The sequence below is a fragment of the Exophiala oligosperma genome (genome assembly GCF_000835515.1).
Source record: "Exophiala oligosperma strain CBS 72588 unplaced genomic scaffold supercont1.3, whole genome shotgun sequence".
Taxonomy (NCBI): domain Eukaryota; kingdom Fungi; phylum Ascomycota; class Eurotiomycetes; order Chaetothyriales; family Herpotrichiellaceae; genus Exophiala; species Exophiala oligosperma.
The window spans coordinates 3,897,623-3,910,465 of NW_015622820.1; the positions used below are offsets into that span (position 1 = coordinate 3,897,623).

Sequence of the window (12,843 nt, forward strand, 5' to 3'; positions counted from 1 at the left end):
GACATTTGCGAAAGAAGGATGTCGGCGCTTGTTTTTAGCAGATATCGATCTTACAGGCCTGGAGGAAACCAGAAAGCAGATTGCGGAGGCCGATGCGAACACCTGCGTAGAAATTCGGCAGGTCAACATCGCCGACGAAGCGTCTGTGAATCATATGGTCGATTCATGTGTTTCTATCTTTGGACGGGTCGACTATGCGCTCAACATTGCTGGTGTGGTTCCCCAGAGGAAGAAAATCGCAGAGTTCGAGCTCGAGGTGTATGACAGGACCATTCACATCAACGAGTATGGGGTGAGTCTCTGAAAGCTACGTGGTACTGGTTGGCTTGAAATGCCACGTATGCATCGTCTGCAGCTGTATGTCTGACTTTTGCTTGCGCTCCAAAAGACCTGGTTGTGTCATCGATCGGAGCTCCGGCAGATGATGAAGCAGACAACGTTAGAAGGTAGCGACACACGAGGGAGCATCGTCTCCGTCTCTTCTCTCGCTGGAATCAATGCATCCAGTGGAATGTCCGCATACTGCGCTTCTAAGCACTCCATTGTCGGCTTTGCCAAAACAGATGCGCAGGGCTACGGTCCCCATGGAATCCGCATTAACGTTGTGTGTCCTGGAATGATTGACACCGACCTCTTCCGCCTTACAAGCCCGTCTGATGCACCTGCCAAACTGTCCGCAATAACACCAGCGCGCCGGCTGGGAAGAACTGAAGACGTAGGCTGGCTGCTGGCGTTCTTGTGTGGCGAAAAGTCGTCTTTTATTCATGGCGCCGTAATACCTTGTGATGGAGGATTGGCCCTACAGAGAGGCGTGATCTAATAAAGGTTGTAATGAATCAAGCCACTGTTCATTGCAAGGGTGAGGAAAGGCTCCAGCAGACTGCACATGATTTGACTCGAGCGAGTCCAGTATCAAATTAGTCCTGAAGAATGCGAAAATATGTTCACCTCCAGTTGATCGAATTGTTACACGAATCAATATAGGGCAGATAATGTGCCTCATTCATGTCCTTTCTTGCTCGTTATATATCCATATTGCTTGGGAAAGATTCCAATTCAAGGGCCCTTTTCACCTGAGCACGTTGAGCCTGTAATTTCCATTTTCATCCAACAAATTTTTCGCTTCCTCCCATTCGGCTCGGGCAATCTCAGCACGCTTTTCACTGCGTGGAGTAACAAGGCATCTGTGTGGGATTCGATCAGGACCGAACTTAACCTTGGTCAGAATTTGGAGTACTCACGGAAAGGAGACTGGTCTTGCGGCGATGGATTGAGTGACCTCATCTTTGTCAACTTCTATCTCGTTGCCGTGCGCATCCCTCGCCTTATAAATGTTAAACATCCATAACAAGCGAGCTGTGACCAGGAAAAGCGTCCTCTCTGCGACATGGATTCCCGGGCAGATACGCCGTCCAGCGCCAAAGGTCCAGTTGTCGCGGTCCTTATAGTCGGGTGCAGAGGCTGCCTCCTGAAAGGACAGAGATGCGTTGTGCCTCGTCGGATCAAACTCTCGGGGGTTGGGAAACAGGTCAGGATCATTGTTGGCGGCCCATACTGCCAGCACGATGGTCGTGCCACGCGGAATTTTATATCCGTCTACCTCGTCGTCCTCGAGACTGGCGTGCGGGATGGCACCACTAATGGCCGTTGGAAGCCCTATGTGTGAAGAGTGTAGTGAGCATCGCACAAGAAGACTCGAAGAGGGCTGAAGGGCAATCGCGTACATCTCAGTGCTTCTTTTGTCACTTGGCGAATATATGGAAGGGATTCGAAATCTTCCATTGTAGGCAGCCGGTCATGACCAACCACTGAATCCAATTCTTGCTGTGCCTTTTCCTGTACGGCTGGGAATAACATCATAGCCTTGACTGTTGTCAGCAGGGAGAGCTCGGAGACACTTTGTGACGCAACTATATATTATTACCTTGATCATACCAGCAAGCGTGTTACTTGAAGTATCGGCAGCCCCCTCCATTGCAATACCTGCGATATACGAAGCAGCATGCTCTGTGAGAAGCGTTCCATTTGCGCTACCTTTCCACGACTCTTTTGCCAGGCTGATATCGGCTGAAAAGCCTAGGGATCACCATTAGTGGCCGCAGTACGAATAAAATCGCACCATACTTACTGGGGAGAGCATTATCCACCTGAGCGGCGCGTGTCGCCGCCGTGTATAAGTGGCGGAATTGAGCTTTTTCACGATAGTAGACCTCTTTAGCTTTTTTTGCCATCGGATAGATCCACGATGGAAAAGCTTTGACAACCAGTCTTAGCTGTGGATACCAATCCAGAAACTTACTGCTGTTCACCATAACGAAGAAGCCGTGGGTGTTTCTAAAGAGCTCCAGCATCACCTCGCTCTTCGGGTCGAGAACCCGGAACCCATACGCCATACTGGTCGCAATACTTAATGTGGTGCGTGTAATGAGATTTTCAAAGTCACGCGAATCGGAGAGCATGTCGACGAGTAGCTGTTTTGTTTCGACGTCCTGGTACGGAATATATCGTTGAGCCTTGTTGATGTTTAGGAATTGATGATATAGCTTGCGTTCGACTTTCCATAAGGCGTCATAGCCACGCATGATTATTCTGGAGCCTTCCCAGATGTCTTGCATGTAGAGCTTGGGGCGACCGGCGTAGTTGCCGCTCCGTTTGTCAACCACCCTCTTGATAACTTCACCCTTTGTAAGGACGACGACGTTCTGCGACCCTAGCTTAAGCGAGAATATGGGGCCATCTCATAAGAAGTGTCAGAAGTGTACACACTATTGGCTATATGTACTCACATTCTTGACCCCATCGCTGATATTGCAGATGGAGATCGCGCTTCGGGATCTGGTGTAAGTTTCCTATCAATGGGAGTGCAGGGGGACCTGAAGTGGATCATAAGCACGTTACCAACTATCTGGAGTAGTACTTTCCCTCAGAAGTGACTGACCTGGGGGCGCATTCTTCCACCTCGTTGTCATGGACACGAGCTTCAGCATGCATGCTACAAAGACCACCAAGACGAATCCGATTAGCCGTAGGTGTTCTTGCGAAATAGAAAACAGCATCATGAGACTTAAGATCTGAACTTCCTGAAAGTCACTGAAAGTAATGCTCTGAAAGACTCAGCGTCAAATGCAACAATATTCAGTGCGTCTGGAGTACAACTTTTATCCCACGCAGAGCTTTCAACACAATATATTAGAGCCGGGAACAAGCTAAAAACGTAGGCTGTCAGCATCGCCTGCCATTAACCTGAATAGTCCATTTCGATGCACTGCCACACTCTTCCTACATAAGGTAGTTACTCTGTAGTAAGAAAGATACTTTCAAATAAAACTTTTCGCTCTCTCGGCGCCACACTTCGGCGCCCTAGTTCGGCGCTGGGTGGCACTAGCTGTGGCGCCGTAGGGTAGCAACACGACGGTAATGGCGCACAAGGACGTGGAAGATCTGTCAAGACCTGTTAGTCCTCTCACGTGCCGCTTGCTTATGTGCGGGGTTGAACCGGGGCCCCTGAGGCGTTGTGTCCTGGGGGGATATTACAAGACAATCTCACCGACTGCATTGTTTTGCGGTATCCATCATCACTTCAGGCCGACGGTTTCTTCCAGTATCAGAAACCCCATCAGGTATTATGTAGCTCTCCTGCCACTGTCTTGTGCCTTCGCTGTTCAATGGCGTCCAATGACACTTGGGCCGAGGTACGCAATTGTCTCAATCAAAGCCCAGCCAGAAGGCCGCGTGCATGCGTCCATTGCCATATCCGCAAGGTGCGGTGCAATGCCTGGCAAGTAGGCATCCCTTGTACGAGATGCAAGCGACGCAATCAAGCAGATACCTGTCTGCTCGCTCTTTCCTCGCACGGCGGCGTGCCGAGGTGAGTCTTTTCCATGTGCTATCCCCGATTCCCACGCGCGCTGACACGTGTCCGGCTCAGAGGCCCGATACTAAGACCACGGGAGACACAAACTCTAGGCCAATCGCCGTCTTCGCGAGGTAGGAACCATGGTATTGATGGCATGTCGGTGCGTGTACGTGGTGAGGCAGTTGATTGACCCCGTCCGCTGACAACTCTTCCCCACAAAGTCGACTTCTTCTCCCCAGCCAGCGGATAATGCGCAAGAAGACAGCGTTGCGGCCTCGATGGCACCTCTCTCGCGATTGGCCTCAGACGTTGAAGGCGCACGTCGGATTACCCAAGGAAGGACCGTGATCCCCGGGTCAATGACCGATGGCGAAGCGATTGAAGATGCCACGAGCATTAGAAGCATGGTAAAGCAGACAACGAGAGAGGAGGACGTCCAGTCCCGTATTTGTGAGGAGATGTCCCGCTGCAGGCAGAATGCCATGTCGCCTTTGCTTCAACCTCAGGACACGGACCGGCGGGAGGTAATCGAGTTGCACGAAGGAGTGAACCCTATGACCATCCTCGGTGGCGCACTTGCTCAACACCCCCCCAATCGTTTCGTTCGATTCGTTGTTGAAGAAGACGGATCCCAGCTCGATCTGTCGCATTCAATTTCGGGACTTGACTCGGCGGACATGGCGTATCTCGAGGCGAAGGGTGCTCTTCTCTGTCCGCCTCGCCCAGTCTGGTGGGTATTTCCTCTGTCCAGGTGCGTTTTAGTAGCGCTAATGCGACCTGGTCCTCAGTGATGAACTCCTCCGTCTATATTTTGCCTACATTTACCCTTACGCACCCATTCTCGATCGGGCGAAGTTTGTCCGGGACTACCACGCCCACCGCCACTCAGTGTTTGTCTTGCAATCGATCCTCGCAAATGTAGTGCCGTACACTCCCATGGATCTTCTCCGACGAGCAGGATACGATAATCGTATCAGTGCACAAAAGTCCTTTTACACTAAGGCCACACTTCTCTACGACATGGGGTGTGAAAAGCAGCAGCTATACATGCTTCAGGGTTCCATTATGCTTAGCTCATTGTCCTTCTCATATCCAATGGACAAGGACTACCGGTACTGGTTGAGTAATGCTGGACGAATAGCTACACAGATGGGTCTTCACCGAAACTATGTGTGTGAAAACCTAGGGGCGCGCTCGCAACGGCTATTTCGTCGCATCTGGTGGGTTTTGTACAACCGTGACACCTTACTGGCCATCTCCGGTATCGATAACTTGAGACGATTCAATGAGAGATATTGTGACACTGCACCTCTGAGAGAGTCCGACTGGGAAGACGATGACGAGATCCCGGCCGATCTTCAAGACATACTTGAACTCGTGTCACCACTCCAGAAGCTTTTCATGGTCGAATATAGCAAGGTGTCAATCATAAGTAAAGGCCCTTCCTTAGACTTCCTTCCCATCCCCACACCGTGCTGGTAAAATTGATCATATTACAGGTGGCCTGTTCATCAGAGAATTCAAGGCCCCCAACACAACGTTCAGCCAAGACGAGATCGATCGGATGAACAACCAAATTATTAGTTGGCGAAAACAATTACCTGTCGAAATAACACACGCTCTCCAAGACGAGTGGAGCTCGGACAAAGTCTTGGTCCTGGTTCTCCTCGCGATGGGATATCGACTGGAGGCGGTATTCTGCCGTGCGGTTAAGGACCATTATCGGACCACAGGCGATTTGACCTCGATGCATAGGATGGGACAACGACAGGAAACTAGCATGTTCGAGCTCTCGAGCATGATCCAACGGGCATCCTTGCACGAGGTGCTTCATCTATGCCCTCTATCCTTGTAGGTTCTTCCCCTTTTAGACCCATTACACTAGCACTGGTTGCTGACAGCTGACCATTCTTGATAGTATGACTTGCGCTTCGACTATTCTAGCCATGCGTATTGAGATAGTCCTAGACCCTGCAACCAATCCGCGCAAGCTGGCCGTGATGAAGGCCCAAATTTTCTCCGAACTCGAATACGTACGCGAAAGCTGCGAGTCCTGGAACAGCCTCATCTGGACCGTCCGCATGTTCGAGGCCGTCATTGCTAGGACCCGCTTGTGTCTGAATGGTGCGTCTCCCAGTGCAATGGAAGGGACCGACGATAGAACAACGTCGTCAGATGCCGTAGCACAAGGCACCAATACTGCCGGACCAACTAGGCAAATGGCGTACTCCAGTAATGAGGTGTTCAAAAATGGTGAAGAGGTGGATTTCGGCTTGCCCATGCCTTCCGACGACGTCTTTGGTATGTTGCCTGTGACGGATAATTATGACTGGTTGGACAGCCTTTTCGATGTAAACGCTAACGACGACATCGGCCATCTGGCGTCCACGAATATCTAAAGATGAAATTATTGCATTCGGGTGCACATGCAAAAGGAGAAAGCTCGTTAATCTGAAAAAGATCTAATATTGGCCTCTAGCATTTCCAAAGGTGGAAGAGTATGATGAAAACCTATTAGATTCGGCATGTTGTTCAGTAGACCGGGTCAGGAAACGTGCGTGGCTGCTTGTCTTCGTTGTTCAGCAGGCCATAGTACCAGGTGATATCGCGTCCATCAAACTCACGGACATCAAAGCCGTCGCCGAGGAAGTTGAAGCGGTTTTCGGACAGGTAGTCGAGATCGAAGTCCTCCCACCGCGGTTTCTGCAGGATGGTCAGGTAGTGCACGCGCGAGCCCGGCCAGCAGAGCGGCTTGCTACTGGAAATGCCGTTCTTGAACCATGAGCTGCACGGTCCCGACCAGGCGGTGCGCTTCAGGTACAAATCGGCGTGACTGGTGAAAGCCTCGGCAACGGAGCGGTTGACTCGGACGCTCTTGATATCCTCCACTTGTACTTTCTGCAGCACCTGTATAATGTAGCTGGTGTAGGCCTCCACCATGGGGATGACTGAGCCGTGGCCCAAGGGACCGTACGGTCCAATAAAGACAAAGTAGTTTGGCACCGCTGGCACTGACAGACCCAAGTATCCTATTGTATTGCCGTCATTGAAGTCGTCTTGCAAGTTCCTACCGTCGACAATCACCGGAAAGGCTGGGCGGAAGCTGGTGTCGAACCCAGTTGCGCAGACAACCACGTCGACTTCATGGGCATTGCCTGCGGCGTCAATAAAGCCTGTTGCCGTCAATTCTTGTATTTCCTCGCTCAGGACTGTAGTCTTGTCCAGGGTGAGCGCTTCCAGGAAGCCATTTCCCGGCGTGGGTCGCCGACAGCCGACGCCAAAGTCTTTGGGGATCAGCTTGTCCATAAGCTCAGGCTTCTGGACCAGCTTAGCCTGCATCTCCTTGATCGAGTATTCCTTTGCCTCGATCGCACTAGCAGACCCGTTGATGTAGAACTTAAACCGTACGTTCAGTTCAGATTCGATAGCTTTACAGTAAGCCAGATAAAATTGTGGGTCTTCTCTGAACTTCTGTTGCGTTTCCTTGGAATAGTGGAAGTTTTCTCCGTCTTTACCAGCGTACGTGGGCGCGAAACCAGCTGTGACCCAGATGGGCGATCTGGCCACCACGTACAGCTGGTCAACCTGTTCAATGATGGCGGGCACCACCTGCACGCTGGAGCTGCCCGCACCAATGATCAGGACTCGCTTGTTCTTCAGATCCACCAAGTCGTCCCAGCGTGCGGTGTGCAGCAGTGGGCCTTGAAAGTCTTTGAGGCCCTTGATGTGCGGCCAACGCCAATTGTTGAGCACACCGCCACCATGGAGGAAGAAGTCGGCGTAGTCGACCAAGACATCGTTAGGGTCGTTGTTGCGCATCACCTCGACCTTCCACTTTCCTCTATCCTGTAGCCATTCTGCACGCACGATCTTGTGGTTCAGGTGTGCATACTTAAGTACGTCGTAGTCTTCGGCGATCTGGCGAAAGTAGCGATGAATCTGCTTTGAGCCAGAGTAATATCGTTCCCAGTCTGGATATTTGGCCCAACTGTACTGGTAACAGACGCTGGGAATGTCACAGGCACATCCAGGGTAGCGATTCTCAAGCCAGGTGCCACCGATATCGTTATTCTTCTCGTAGATGACGAGCTCAACATTGTCCATGCCTTGATGAAGCTTGTGGGCAAAATTGATGCCGCTACAGCCCATACCCATGAAAATGATCTTCAGCTTTCGTTTAGTTCCCATGGGCTTCTCACGGATCTGATAGCCAGTCTGTGCTCCATTGATATTCTCAGCATTGGGTATCGCCTTGATCTTTCTAGCGAGCTCATCCTTCAATACTGGAGTTGGCTGAGCATCTGCAACTGAAGGAGTCATAGTTAAAAATTTATAACAAAGTTCCTCAAATCAATGCGGTGGACAAAAAGTTTGGTATTGCTTATTTGCGAGAAAGGGATCTTGAGATTTCTTGACAGATCAAAGCCAAAGGTAGGACATATACACCAATGTGACTGGGCGGCATCGAAGCTGTCGCCCTATCGATGCCATCTGACCACTACTCAACTGCTACTCCGAGTTCTAATCGATTGTGCGGCAACTACTTTTCGGTCCGGGCACAAATCACCCCACGCATTGCCAGGCCGAGAATTCCTACTCGGCTGGCCGAGGCTCTGTGCGCGACGATTCTCAAGGCCAAGGATATCCGTCCACGCAGGGGACTATTTACATTGTTTAATCTACCTCGACTGTTTAATGAAAAGTCTTGTCTAGCCTCTAGAGCTTTGTATTGCTGGCCTTTGAGCCAGGTTTCAACTTCTGCAGTTGTCTCCTAACGACCTTTCCGCTTGCCGTGCGAGGTATGACATTGATAAAATAGACACCAGCTGTGAGCCATTTATGCCTTGACATTCGTGTTTCGACAAACCTCTGGACTTCTTCCGCTGTAATTTGTGACTCTGGCGCTTTGACCACGAATGCTTTTGGATACTCGCCATCCTGCCTAGACTAAATTAGGATCTTGCGGCCGCAACAAGTCTCTTCATCGTAATGCTCACTCACCTTCGTTCGCCGACTACCGCAGCATCGACAATACCTGGATTGGTCAACAGTGTCTGCTCGATCTCAGCAGGAGCAACCTGTAGACCTTTAACCTTGATGAGCTCCTGATGAGTAGATTATCAGTACGATGGCCGGAAAAGGACCCAGCCGCCATTACCTTGAGGCGATCAACGATGAATAGACACCCTCTTGAGTCGACATAGCCAACATCCCCTGTCTTCATCCACCTTTTTCCATCCTCGTAAATAATTGTCTCTGCAGTCTCCCGTGGCCGTTTGTAGTATCCTATCATTACATTGGGTCCCGCTATCCATATCTCGCCCACCGCATATGGGAGATTGGTTGTTTGCTCAAAGCCATGTTCTGATACTGGCACGATTTTCGCCGACATATTAGGATTCAGCCAGCCGATGGAGCTGCCGTCATCCTCATCATCTTGAGCGAATCCAGTCGCCGAGCATGTCGTTTCGGTCAGACCCCATCCCTGCTTGACCTGCACTCCCGGCCGTAGGTGAGTCTTTTCAACCAGTCTTCCAATCTCCGGGCTCAGTGGAGCGGAGCCCGTGACGACTGACTCAATCGCCTTGAGGTTGAATAGCTTTGCGTTGGGGTGCTTGGACAGAGCCACCATCAAGGTTGGAACACCAGTCAAGAACGTGATCCGGTAGATGTCGAGAAACAACAAGTATTTTTCAATACTGTATTGCATCATTATAAACACCTTAACACCCATGAGAGCTGCCGTCACGCAATAATACGCCTGGCCCTGCACATCGTCAGGTTAAAGTTGTTCTAAGAGAAAGGAAAGGTGTTTACATAGGCGTGAAACATAGGAAGGGGAGCTAGCCACCGCTCCCCCAGCAAGTCGACCCGTGATTTGCGCTCCCTTGCCCGCGGTGTGTCAGCGACCAAACTCCGTTTGAAAGCAACTTGTAGAGAATTTGAGACCAGGTTGTAATGTGAGATCTCGACGCCTTTCGGAACACCTGTTGTCCTGAGAAGAGTCAGTACAAAGGGTTGTTGTGGCAGTAACAATACACATACCCGCTAGAATAGTTGATAGCGGCTGTGGTCGTTTGTGCCTCCTGCATACTGGAGAACGTCCTCCAAGTCCACCCTTGAGCTTCACTCTCTGAAGCCCAGATACTCGTCCACGAAGGAAGTCCGCTCTTGGTGTTGTGATCATGAGGGTCGGCAAACTCGAACACCCTTTCTTGTGGGAGACCAACCTGTTTAACAGCTTCGATAGCCGTTCTAGCTCCTGTAGCATTTGTAATGATCATGACCGCATCAGAATCCTTCAGCTGGTACGATAGTTCTGTCGAATTTTCTTATGATCAGTTCCTCCATCCCAAGAGGTGGCATTGTTGCACAGAAGACTTACCGGCAGCAGACGCACTGGGACTACACCCGGTGAATACGCACCCTGCAGCCACGACTCCCCAATAGAGAACCGGGAAGTAGAGGGAGTTGGTCGAGAACAACAGCACTTTGTCGTTCGGTTGGAGGCCTAGTTTCTGCAACCCCATCCCTAGCCTTTTGACAAGGACCTCAGCTTGCTGCAGACTGAACCAGCGTTCTGGGTGCTCGGCATCAAAATACTGCGGTCGCGCACGCTGTTCTGCATCCCCGGAAGAGAAAATGAGGGTCGGCAGGTCGACCATCGGAACGTCGAGCACAAATTTGGAGTCGAAATGTTTCGCCATTACCGCGAAACTGATGGTGCCAGGCCAACAGAGCTCTCTGACATCTCATAACATTCTAAGCTCAAGAAATCTCAAGGAGCTATGGCTACTTGTTTAAAATGTGACCAGCCTCGTATTTTCGGCGCTAGCCGACTGATATTTAGATGGTACCGACCAACAGTTAAAGATGGCTGTGAGTACTGCTGCATAAATAATGGCAATACCCACTTAAACGGCAGATACGGAATAATTTTAGTCTTCATTCCGAACATCGGTCTCGGCACTCATGTTCCTGTCAGTTCGTTTAACCTCGGCCCGCAGACAAAGTATGTTATCACCATGCTCAGATCGTGCTGGAAGAATCTGGTCCTGCTAAACTACGAAACCTCTAGATTGACAGCGTTGTCTCTGATAGAGCAGTCGCAGTAAAGTGAAAAGAAGTCGAAGGGAACATGACCAGACAGTACGCTGAGGCTACATCGCTTCAAGACACGAATGTTGACGATGTCAGAAACCCAAAGGCGGAACGATATAATACCAATATTCTGAAAATTCCGGGCATAGCATTCGATGTGAAATTACAGGATCCGAAGCAGAGGATACAGGCGTACATCGACTCGTACCGCACGGGCAGCTCGGAGCTTCGCCAGGTATTGACAGCCAACTTCTTCCGCATGGACAGCAAAGTCAGACACTGACCGAGTCCTACATATTGCAGGGATTCGATGAAGTTTTCATGCGAGAACACGTATCGGTGGTCACTGCAGCAAAAGTTGGGGACCGAGCTACGGCAGTGTATGAGGTCAAGGCTGCACCGATCTTTGCAAGCCGCATGGGCAACATGCACGGCGGCGCAGTAGCGATGATCTTAGACATGTGTACCACCATGACTGCCGCGCCACTTGCTCGGGAGGACTTCTGGTGGTTTGGCGGTGTTTCGAGGACGTTAAATATGACGTATCTTCGACCAGTGCGAACGGGTATGGAACTCTTAATCGAGTGCGAAGTAATGCAACAGGGGGCACGCTTGGCAACAATTCGTGGTCAGATCAGGGACAAGAAGACAGGGCAGCTACTCTCGCTAGCCGAGCACAACAAAGCTAGCATCAATTTTGTGAAAGCCATAGAGCGTTTATGACGCGAACTATCGAAAGCGTGGCCCAGGGGCAGAAGTAGCTAATCAAGAAACGCTCAATCAAGCCACCGGACGATTGCGTAAGCCTCTTTGAGATCATGCATGATCTTGGAGATGTCAGTAAGTCACCGTCTATCGAATAACTTCAGTCAACAGATCGACTGGCCACTTGGCTTCATCTATGCCATTGCCTCGTGTTCCGACGTTGTATCTCAACTCGACTGTACCCTCTGGAAACTGCAGAATTGGCTTGGGCACTCGAAATACCAGCCCATTCAGGGCACTAGATGTTCTCTTGTGGAAGAAATCTAGGTTGAGTAAGGCCCCATTCTCGCGGATCATTTCGATATAGCGCGGAATGGTGTAGTTCATGCTGTGATAATGTCGAAACACCTGCCGACCGTTTCGCTTCCAGACGTCGTCCCAGACATGTCGTGGATACTCGCCGACTGTGAGCGCGAGCCATTGGTTGTAGTAGTCGAGCGATGTGTCGACCAAATACGAACCGCCGTGGGCGGCCTGGTCCATCAACGCGTGGAGGGCGCCGCACGTTCCAATGATGCCAGTACAATAGTCCGAGTTTGGGAACACCGGGGTCACAGCTTCGTCGTTACCCATGGCCCTTCCAAAACCAGTCGAAATGCCTGAATGAGCATCACTAATGGGCTGCCAGCCGCTACGGTGCGCCAGGGGTCCGTCCCAACCAAAACAATTTTCGCGGATATAGATGAGGCCCCGATCACGATGCTTAATCATCTCGAAAACCTGCTCCTGACCAAAGCCATACTTGACCAAAATGTCAGGTCGGTAGCCATTGACGATAATGTCCGCGTCCATGATCAATGCACGGAGTTTCGATCGGTTCACTTCCTCTCGTAAGTCCAATGCACAATTCCACTTCCCCCAATTAAGGTCGGGCTGCAGCCCCGAGAAGTCCGGAAGGTGGGAGGCGGTCACCCTCATGACACTGGCTCCTAATTCGGCAAGACCGCGACTGATGGCAGGTCCAGCAATAACCCGGGTCAGGTCAACAACCTTAAGGCCACCTAGCGGTCGACTGGGGTTTGTGAAGCTGGTCACTTTCCACCACCCCGCCTGCTGATTGGAGCCTTCGTGTTTTGTGATGCGATACAAGTCAACCGCGGAATTAGTCTTTCCCTGTGTGC

General features: G+C 50.9%; 3 protein-coding genes across 3 annotated transcripts; 1 reads left to right on the forward strand and 2 right to left on the reverse strand.

Annotated features, from left to right (window-relative positions):
- Positions 1-1,069: 1,069 nt before the first annotated feature.
- Positions 1,070-3,056, reverse strand: PV06_04113 (uncharacterized protein; the record flags this gene model as incomplete). Its single annotated transcript, XM_016404966.1, has 7 exons — positions 1,070-1,184; positions 1,242-1,656; positions 1,725-1,863; positions 1,925-2,076; positions 2,129-2,737; positions 2,787-2,873; positions 2,939-3,056. 7 exons carry the CDS (start codon positions 3,054-3,056, stop codon positions 1,070-1,072), a joined length of 1,635 nt encoding a protein of 544 aa, XP_016265971.1.
- A 609-nt stretch (positions 3,057-3,665) lies between these two features.
- On the forward strand, positions 3,666-6,255 carry PV06_04114 (uncharacterized protein; the record flags this gene model as incomplete). The annotated part of the gene is made up of 6 exons (XM_016404967.1): positions 3,666-3,868; positions 3,929-4,022; positions 4,078-4,586; positions 4,645-5,288; positions 5,356-5,707; positions 5,775-6,255. The coding sequence occupies 6 exons, from the start codon at positions 3,666-3,668 to the stop codon at positions 6,253-6,255; spliced, it is 2,283 nt and encodes a 760-aa protein (XP_016265972.1).
- Positions 6,256-6,388: 133 nt separating this feature from the next.
- PV06_04115 (uncharacterized protein) lies at positions 6,389-8,176 on the reverse strand (the record flags this gene model as incomplete). The annotated part of the gene is made up of 1 exon (XM_016404968.1): positions 6,389-8,176. One exon carries the CDS (start codon positions 8,174-8,176, stop codon positions 6,389-6,391), a length of 1,788 nt encoding a protein of 595 aa, XP_016265973.1.
- Positions 8,177-12,843: the final 4,667 nt, after the last annotated feature.